General features: G+C 39.1%; 1 protein-coding gene across 3 annotated transcripts; it reads right to left on the bottom strand.

Moving 5' to 3' along the window:
• Positions 1-1,235: 1,235 nt before the first annotated feature.
• On the bottom strand, positions 1,236-8,756 carry LOC128259386 (uncharacterized). Of its 3 annotated transcripts, XM_052991719.1 has the most exons (7): positions 8,612-8,749; positions 8,350-8,460; positions 5,360-5,911; positions 4,541-4,751; positions 3,607-4,329; positions 2,868-3,071; positions 1,236-2,296 (listed from the first exon to the last, which is right to left on the bottom strand). In XM_052991719.1, exons 3-7 carry the CDS (start codon positions 5,853-5,855, stop codon positions 1,615-1,617), a joined length of 2,316 nt encoding a protein of 771 aa, XP_052847679.1. In that variant the 5' UTR covers positions 5,856-5,911; positions 8,350-8,460; positions 8,612-8,749; the 3' UTR covers positions 1,236-1,614. The 3 variants fall into 3 exon arrangements, with proteins under 3 accessions (XP_052847679.1, XP_052847681.1, XP_052847680.1); XM_052991721.1 differs by having other exon boundaries at positions 3,607-3,990; positions 8,350-8,756; XM_052991720.1 differs by lacking the exon at positions 8,350-8,460 and having other exon boundaries at positions 8,612-8,756.
• Positions 8,757-9,766: the final 1,010 nt, after the last annotated feature.

Raw genomic sequence — 9,766 nt, 5'->3', positions numbered from 1 at the left:
TGGACTTGAAACTTTATCAATATGGCACAACCCAGCTGAATCAACCCATAAAGAGGCTGGATAAATTGGAGGCTCAACAGGCGAGAATGGAGAACAAGCTCAGTGGCCTGGTCAGAGAAATAAATAGAAAAGAGTTTGAACTGATCGGATACAGACATTTCTACATCGAGAAAGCAAATTTCAAAGATTGGAAATCTGTTCTCAAGCCACAAAGAGTTTGTTAAAGTTCAAGGAAAACTGAACAGCGATCAAGCATGCTGGCTGGGGATCAACAATATGGACAAAAAGGATGTGTTCGTTTCTGACGCCTCCGGCAAGCCATTACCATTTATTGATTTAAGTTCAGAAGGCTGTCATGTATTTGGCAGCATAAATAAAGATTTTTGAATAATTAAAAGCGTAATTATAAAACTCTTAATCATTATTATTCAACGATGATATTAAAAGCTATATTAAAACTCCATACTTTAGACACACATTGTTTGCTTTTATTTATGCAATATTAATCATGCAATGAACATTATTACAAAATTTGCTGCACATCAACAGGGCTTCGATTTCGGCTTGCCATTAAAACTATCTCGATCATTTTGAATTGTGTGCTTCTGAGGGATTTTCAACACTTATGGAACAAGAAACGATGTAATTGCTTGGCTTACAAATAAACACTCAGATATATAATCGTATAGGTACCTTTTAATGTGGGGATTAACACTGAGAGCGTAAAACTAATTATGTGTATCGAACTTAATCCGTGTTCCGATTGCTTTTCATTGACATATTATCCATTTTCGCTGTTGACCAATTCAGTAAATCAAGTTGCCTAATCAGTCTTTACTATAAGCTGATTGTACTTTTTACAGGGTATGCACAAGTATGGCTTTTATTTGTCCTCTCGCCCTCGTACTTAGATCGTTGTGACTACGTTTCCTCTTTGAGATTAGCATTAACAGTAACCGATAAATAGTATTGATAACAACGATACACCCATAAGAACTTGTTGGCCCAAGTTAAAGGCCCAGTAATAACGTGATATATCTCATATTCTAACAATAGGAAGACTAGTTTTCACAGCTGCGATCGAATCGATTGAAAACCATTTTTATATTAAATAACTTTAAAAAAAATAATAGATGAATTAAATAAAATAAATAATTATAATAATAACTTATAAATACTAAAACATTAGTTTGGAAAACTTAATGAAAATATTTAAAAATTGTTAAGCTGTATAACTTCAAAAATAATTTTTTTTTTCTGCTTCAACCAGTTGGGAATTATAGCGCAACACAATAGAAAATTCAGTAGAATAACATCCTATCGCATCGCAACTGCAGTTATTTGTACAGTAACATCAGTAATTTAAGTTAATAGACATTGTTGAAGATTCGTTAGTTCATTGCTTAGGCCCGAGGCAACACAGATATTATGTCTGGTTTATGTAATTTAGTACATATATATATATAACACTTATCTAGGTACGATCTAGGGGTTATAAAAATAAACGACACGTACACGCACAAAATACATATACAAACATCAATCAAGTTGCTAAAGTAATTGTCGATGGCTGCTGGTTAAACGCTATGAAGTGGGGTTTCGTCTCGTTCGATCCTAGGGATCCTCGTTCAGGATTTTGGCTATCGATGTAGGAGGCGGTGGCGAAGAAGGCGGAATCGAAGGAGGAGGTGGCGGTGGAGGAGGTGCAGGTGGCGGCGGTTCGTCCGCATCCATTTCGATCTCAATGGAGTTCTCGCGCTCCGTAATCTCGGGCATTTTGAGGGAGAAGCTGCTCAGCTTCCGTTCCGCCGATCCCAGCGAGCTCTGTGAGTCAGCCTTCAGCAAGGTGGTCCTCCTCTCGTTAATCACCCTCAGGGAATCGTACATCTGCTCATCCGCACTGGCACTGCCACCGTTGCCGGCCAATCCCCGCTCCATGGATCGTATGTAGAACACGGAGTCATCCCGCTCGTTGGGCACCCCCTTCTTGGGTCTGTAGAACTGCCTGGAACTGTTGCTCCTGTAGAGCGGCGCCGCCACCGGCCTCTGATCCTGTTCGTCCTGCTCGCTGCGGGCGAGGGGTAGGAAACCAGGACGCACCTTCTTCGGCGGCAAAGTGCTCGTGTGGTGCTGCAGCTCGGTGATCTCCTCGTAGGACGTCTTGGGCTGCGAGGTCGTCGTCTCCTGCTCCTCCGACTGGTCCAGGCTCTCCTCGGGCACAGCCGGCTCCATGCTGGATTGCCCAGACAACTGACGCACCGGCGGCGGTGGCTCCGAGCACACAGACAACTGGCTACTGCAAGGTATATTTAATTGGGAGTTTATTCCATTCAATAAAAATATATAACATTTTGAATCTAGTAAAACAAAATCTGGGTTAAACACCTTGGAAAAGATTATTTCCTCAGGAAACTATATTAATTTTGATTCTATAAAGATTGGAGCACTTAAGGTAAAAAGTTGGGTCCTAAAATAAAAAAATAAAAAATAATAAAAAAAAAACAAATAGTGATTTAAACACACAGAAAAATTCATGTTAAGCCAGTTTGATTCTAGAAAGAATAGAGAAATTTAGGTAAAATCGCGGTTCCTAAGCCATAAAAAGAAAATATAGGTTTTAAAAATGGGGTTGTTTCAGATTATGGAAGAGATTATAAAATATATCTTCAGGGTAATTATAATTAATTATAAAATTAAAATTAAAAAACTCTCTTTTAATAAGTCGCAATCATTGAATAATTAAAAATTGCCTGGTTTCAATATGCGTTTGGATTGAATAAAATGATTCAGTATTTAAAAATATTTTTTTTAAGAAACTTTATTTTTTTTAAATGTTTTGTATGACTGTAAATGCAAACAGGTCTTACCGAAATTCTTTCTCCACGGAGGGCGTGGCGGAGGGCCCGGAACTGTAGCGCTTGGGCGATCGCAGTATCGACTTGGGCATCACCTCGGGACTATGGAGATCCACTTGGACACGCCGGGATTCGATACTGGATGTTCGACTGGCGATGGACGCACAGCGAGCCGTCCAGCGGCCACTATACGAGGAGTCCGACATTGTCGAGTTTCTGTAAGAAGAAGTTGTTTTAGTTGTTCTATGAAAAAATGTATAATGCTATATTAGAGTCAAAAAAAATTGTATTTCTATCGAATAAAGTATAACTCTCGTTTGGAAAATGTTTATTACTATTTATGTTTTCCATGAAAGAAGAATGTGCGCTTGATTTTCATTTAAAGGTATTTAACTTTAAATATAAGATAAATTATTACTTTATTTTAAATAATGGGCCAACCAATTATATATAGGGAAAATGAGCAAAGGTCATCTAAGGTAATTTTTGAAGGTATCTTTTCCATAGGCTCATCAATGGGGACATGTTTGGCTATTTATTCATTAATGCTATGACTTTTTTTTTTAATAAAGAAATTTGTTTGTGGGGTGTGTCAAATACCGTTCATTATAAAAATACATATATTAAAATTTATTCCAATAAAATAAAATTAAAAAATAAAAATAAATTGATTTGTTCGTTTTTTTTTTAATAAATTGAGTACTACGTTTTCTTTACCGGTATAATTTTTATAGCTATAAATGTAATTTACCTCCTGTGTCCCAGAGGACTGCGACTGTGATCGCGAGCCTCCTCCTGTTCGATGGGTCTCTGGCGGGCGAGGACATGCCTCTTGGCGGTGTCCGATCGCTTGTTCCGCTCACTGCGCTTCTCCGCCCCGGAACTGATGCCCGATCCGGACGGGGGATGGCTGCCGCCGTCGAAGGAGGAGGCCTGCCAGTAGACGCGACTCGCGGCCGGCGGCTGGAGCAGGGAGCACTCCCTGGTGGCCCTCTGGATGAGGCTGGAGGAGTTGCTAATGATGCGGGCCGACGATGAGGAGCCAGCTCCTCCTGCTCCTCCTCCTCCTCCTCCTCCCGAGGGATTGGAGTTTGATCCCGAACCGGGACGCATTTGACGCACTCGTCGCACACTGCTGCTCGAGGATTTTTGGTAGTGCGAGTGGTGAGTCGAGTGTTGATTCGAGTGGTGCGAGTGGTTCGAGTGGCGATGGTGGTGACGACGATGCCGGCGGTGCGAGCAATGCAATTCCCATTCCAGCGGCGACAAGCGGTTCAGTGAGAGCAAATTGCAGTAATTAGTGGCGTTGGTGGCTGTCATAGTGGTGCAGTGATTTGTGGTGTTGGCGGTGAAGTCGGTGGTGGTGGTGGTGTTGTTGGCATGAACATGAGATCCGGATCCGGATTCGGACAAATCCGGAGCGGAGCCAGCCCCGGAAAGGCGGCGCCACCGGGGATAAAAGCGATTGGATGCACTGCATTGGATGGTTGGCGGAAGCGGGATGCGGATGCGGATTTCAGATGGCAGATATCAGTTATCAGATTTCAGGTAACGAAATGCGGAAAGCGAGAAGCGGGCGGTAAGAGCGAGAAATAGCCAATTGGATATAAGTGAATTTTGATATATATTTACAAAACCAAGTAAGTATGCTCCCAATGATCCCAGTGATCTAACCACGATTGTACCTGAGTGACCTGGAGAACTTGACCAGTTCGGCGGTGAGGGCCTCGCGGTCGAACGGCTGCTGCTGCTGCTGGATGTGCGGATGTGCATGCGGATGCGGATGCGGATGCGTGGCCGAAATGAGGGCGCTCTGCGGCTGCTGGTGGGGATCCCCCGGCGAGGAGCGGAACACCCCGAAGTGCTGATCCCAACGACTCGACTGGTACTGGGCACCTGAAGGTCAACAAGATTTGATTAATCCTACACTTCTAAAAAAAAAGGGACATAGTACAAATATGGATATTGAATCTTTGGGTTTTTATTTTACGTTTAAATCAACATATTGACTTCAACGTTTAAAGGTTCCATCCAGATGGCTTTAAATTGTTTTTAATATTTGATTTAATGTGAAAAATATTAGATTTAGAATGGGTCCCATTTTTTTAATGGATGATGTTTGAGCTTAGCATGGCTTAAATGTTAAATACATTTTGTAAACATCTATTTTAAAATTCAAAGAAAATATTTTAAAAGTTGTTTTTTCCATGTCTAAAATAATTAAATACTTGTTCTTACTAAGTTCTTTTAAGAGTTTAAAAATAATATAGGACTAAAGCATTGTTTAAAAGATCTTTTTGTTGCATATTCTTAGGCAGCAAACTTACCACAGAACAAAAAAATCTTAAGCACAAATCTGTTAGTTAATTAATTAATTTGTCAATTGAAGCAAGTGGAAATGGCTTATACAAATTTTTCAAAATGTTATTATAACCGCTAACTTTTTGAAAATACACGGATTTTAAATAAATACAAGCCCAATCTACTTCGAACTAAATGCTCACCCATCCCGCGTCGCTGTGAAGCGGAGCTGCCCTGGTTGCTCCTCGAGGGATTCTTGGTGCTGCCGCCTCCGCCAGCCCTTAATCGGGCTGGAACGACCTTGGCGGCGGAGTCGCGGGCCTCGAAGGTCATCACGCAGGAGGCCACCACGATGAAGCCGCCGAAGCCCATGACGATGGGACCCACGTACGCGAAGTTGTTCAGGTGGAAGCCCTTGAGGTCGTTCTTCACCCGAACGGTGACGTTGCCGCGCAACTCCGATCCCATCGAGAGGTGATCCGCATAGTAGCCCAGGGTGGCCATGCCCGCGCCCAGGAGCATCAGCGTGAGTCCCAGGATCAGGGCTCGGCAGGCGTGCCACAGGCACTTCGAGGACATCTTGCCGCGCACCACCTGCACGTTCCACGTGGCCCCCGATGCGGGATGTGCCCGCCGCAGGTTGCCCAGCGAGTGCTTCCGCTTGGTGGTGCCTCCGCCACCGGAGCGACGGGATGGCATCGCGACGACTCCTCCTCAATTCCTTTGGCCCGACACGGTGGTCATCAGTTTTGGCTCTGGAAAGCACATATTTTATGGTTTATTCGAGTTTTACACAATGTATAATATGTAAATATTATTAAAAACTGTTCTTTCTAAAGTAATGTTGTTGAATAAATTAAATATATACAATTGAAATCCAATTAATAACTTACATTTGCCTTTAAATTAACATATGCCAAATTAAGTATTTTAATTAATAAAGCCATCGCAATATATTGTTTAATTCAACAGAAACATCAGAAGTAAAGCTAGTATTTGCTTTGTCCTTTTAACAATTATTTTGCCTACATAAAAAGTATTTTAAAGAGATTTAATGAAATAGAACCAAATTTTAAGCATAGCACTCTACGAAAAAAGGAGGTAAGGTTATAAAATGTTGAGGCAGTAATTGATCAAAGATTATAAAAGATATATAAAAATAAATAAGACAATTAAACAATAAGTTAAATTAAATAAATTCATTGAAACGGGCTAAAATGTAAAAGTAATAATTTTCCTAAAATAATAATCATGAAAATTAATACTAAAAACTACTTTTAAAAAAACAAATCGTCCTTTGAACATAGTTTAAAACTGAACACTAAAAGAAAATAATAATAATCAAAACAATAATAACTTAAGAAAAGACATGAAAATTAAACATATTTTTGTGTCAAATTTTTTAAGACCAAGGAGTAAAATGAAGTTATTATTTTTTTGTGTAAGGTCACAGAACTTGCACGAATACGTTTTGTGAACTTAGCTTAAGTCAACTTAAAAATATCCGTATCAGAAATTCCACCAATCGCCTTAAGTAAGTGTTATCCTGGTCAAACATTCTTGTTTCAAATGTACATGTTGAAACAAAAATGATTACAACAGACAAGAAGCAATGGAGAAGTGTGCATCTTAGCCATGCCAAACCGCTGCGATACTGACACCTCCGCACCTGTTGTCCAAGGAAGGTCACCATGTGCGGTGCTCACGGCTGTTTGCAGAACAGTAGGTGGACTCCAGAGCAGGTGGATGTAAGAGGAGGAGGGGCAGAAGCTGAGAGGAGGACGAGATAGCCCGCCGGTGCAGCCTGCGAATGCCGAACAATTAAAATCCAAGGCACAATGCCAACGACGAAGAGAATAGCTGAAGCGGCTGACAACCGCGTGACGGGGCTCAAAGAATGGCCAGAAGAATGGCCGACACTCCTTCAAGGACCCAGAGTCGGCCAAAGCCGCAATTAAAGCCAAACAAAACGCACGAAAGTCTGATAACAAGGCCCGTCATTTGCCTTCAACCCCCGTTTTTTTCGCCGAGTGTGGCACTTGACACGCTTGCCTCGAGAATCTGCTGCTGCTTAAATTTAGACAACCACTGAATTCTTCAGCTAACACTTGAGTTGATTGCAGGTCACACACTGAATTTTTCAACGATATCAGGGATAATATATTATCGATATTAATCTCTTTTTAAGGTAAATTCACATTTTAAATTTGGGATTTTTAAAAACATAGTTTGGTATTTGAAAAACTTTAAGCTACAAAATATTTTTCATCAGAGAGCGTAATGCAATAATTTTCATTCATAGTTTTATAATTTTGCATAACAAAGGTAAGAGAAAAAATGTTTTTTCCATAATATTTTCATGAACTTGGGAACAATTTAAAATAATGAACACAAAATACAATATCAAATATATATGCTTTCTTGTTTTACAGTGTATCTATATTTTAGCTGTATCGCATTATTAATATACCTAATCTTTTTAACGTTTTCAAATATTAAATTAAAATTAAAATTAAAATTGGATAATTCAAAACAATGAATGCCAGTGAATAGTAGCATTACCAAATTTCTAATTAAGAAAAAAACCTTAAGCATCGTGCTGCCTTATGGTTTATACTTCAGCTAAAATCATCATAATGACAAAGGCATGAAAATGTAAACTTTAAAGGATTTTGAACTTGAACTAAAACCACACTCTACGCCCCAGAATTCAAGGCTAAAAATGCTTTGGAAAATTAAGCATGCATGCAAACCAAATGCCACATTTTAGCATTCATGTATTTTTTATTTTTCAAGTATTTTCAAGCATTTGTGTGGTTTTATTTCTGCTTTTGTGCCTTAGTTATTCTTCGGTTGAAATATTTAATGTTGATTTATGAGTGCTAGACTATGAAATCAACGCGTTTTAATGAATGTGTATTTAATAAAAACTTTAATTTAGTTTTAATTATTTTCGTTACTATTTTTTAAAAATCACATCTTAGTTTTCATAAGTTTTTGAGGCACTTGGCCTAGAATTCATTGACTACATGAACTTCATTTACTCAAAAAGCAAATTGATGCATAAGTTATATCGAAATACCTATCAGATTACAATGAGCCAAGTACGCGAGTATTAGTCCTTAAATCAAGCTCAAATTAATCTTGAAATCAGGGCAATTTCACGAGAAAACGTTCGCCCAGGAAGTCTTACTTGATGGCTCGTTTCTTGGAATTCCTTGGTTGCTCCTGTCGAAGTCAATGTTTCTGTTGCTGTTTAATTTTGCTTTGGTGCTGCTGCTGCTGGGAGAGCCTTTTGTGTGACCTAAAAGCAGATTTGCCTTCGCTCCGTCTGTATCTGTATGTATACTGGCGTGTGCATATATTTTCGCGACTTGGAGTGTAGGACGGCCAACAACATGTCATCGTTGGCTCTTGAACTGTGTGGCCAGCATTCTGGCTTAATGCTGCCTTACCAGTCAATGGACTCCGGGGTGATTGCTAATTGAGAATGTGATTAATTTTCACAGCTTTTCACCTGTTCCCGCAGGCAGTTGATTTATCCACTCGATTAATCCACTCGATTTTGCCAGCTGTGCGAGACGTCTGCACACGAGCAGCATCCACGCGCGTCTGATAAGACGAGGTCCATTTGAAGTATCTAAAAAAAAAAAACCACAGGCACAACACAGGCCAATCATCCCTCATGTTATCCGCCAAGCCACTGTTGAAGATTGGTCGAAATGTACAGTGGTAATTCTCGCGAGCGAACCCTGTTTAACCCCTATATTATTAGCTGAAAAGGGTAAAAATAAGGCAGGTTCCACTGTGACCCAAATAACTAGCGCCCTCTGTTGTAATTCTTCAATCATATCTGTTATATTTTTATCTTAGTGCTATAATTTGTATTCATAACCATTTTATGGAATGTTCCTATACTCAAACTGCTTAAACTGCTTGAATTAGGTCCATTAGTTAACCGGAAAAACAAATACAAAATATCTGCTGTACTTTTTCAGCCAGTTCTGTTATATATTTCCTATAAAGTATGTTGATATTTATAAACATTTTATGGAATGTTCTTGTACTCAAACTGCTTTCATTTTCAGCATTAGTAAGCCGGAAAAAGAAGAATAAAAATATTTTTGAAAATAAAATGAACAAAATAACATTTAAACAAATTTCCGGCATATACTCTGTTATATGTTTCTTATAAAGTACTCAAACCGATTAAGTACCTGAATAGGTAAAACGAAAAAAGAAAACTATGTTGGTTATTTGTATTCTAATAACAAAACAAATAGGGCAGCAATTATTTATTTTTTTTATAATATTTACCTTTAACAGATTTAAGGAATGTTGAGTCTAGAGTATAGCTGCTTAAACTGCTTGAATTTACTGTACTTACCAAAACAAGAACATTAAATATATTCTTAAGAATATTAATTTTGATTCCTTTGTTGATTAAAATGATATTTCTACTGCCAATGAATTGGTGACTGTATGATTTATTTCAAACTCGATTCAGTTATTTTATGATTTAAATGCCTATATACTGTTTTGTGACCGCCTAAAACTGATTTTTCGGAACACAATTCACCACCCAGAACTCCCCTTCCAAACTCCGAAAG

This window comes from Drosophila gunungcola (genome assembly GCF_025200985.1).
Source record: "Drosophila gunungcola strain Sukarami chromosome 3L unlocalized genomic scaffold, Dgunungcola_SK_2 000005F, whole genome shotgun sequence".
Classification (NCBI taxonomy): Eukaryota; Metazoa; Arthropoda; class Insecta; order Diptera; family Drosophilidae; genus Drosophila; species Drosophila gunungcola.
This window is presented reverse-complemented; position numbering and strand designations above follow the sequence as displayed.

Coding starts and splice junctions, on each gene's coding strand:
- LOC128259386 (XM_052991720.1), bottom strand. CDS start 5,855: ATGCCATCCCGTCGCTCCGGTGGCGGAGGCACCACCAAGCGGAAGCAC. Junction 4,752..5,359: donor TTCACAGCGACGCGGGATGG/GTGAGCATTTAG, acceptor GTTGACCTTCAG/GTGCCCAGTACCAGTCGAGT. Junction 4,330..4,540: donor AAGTTCTCCAGGTCACTCAG/GTACAATCGTGG, acceptor CATCCAATGCAG/TGCATCCAATCGCTTTTATC.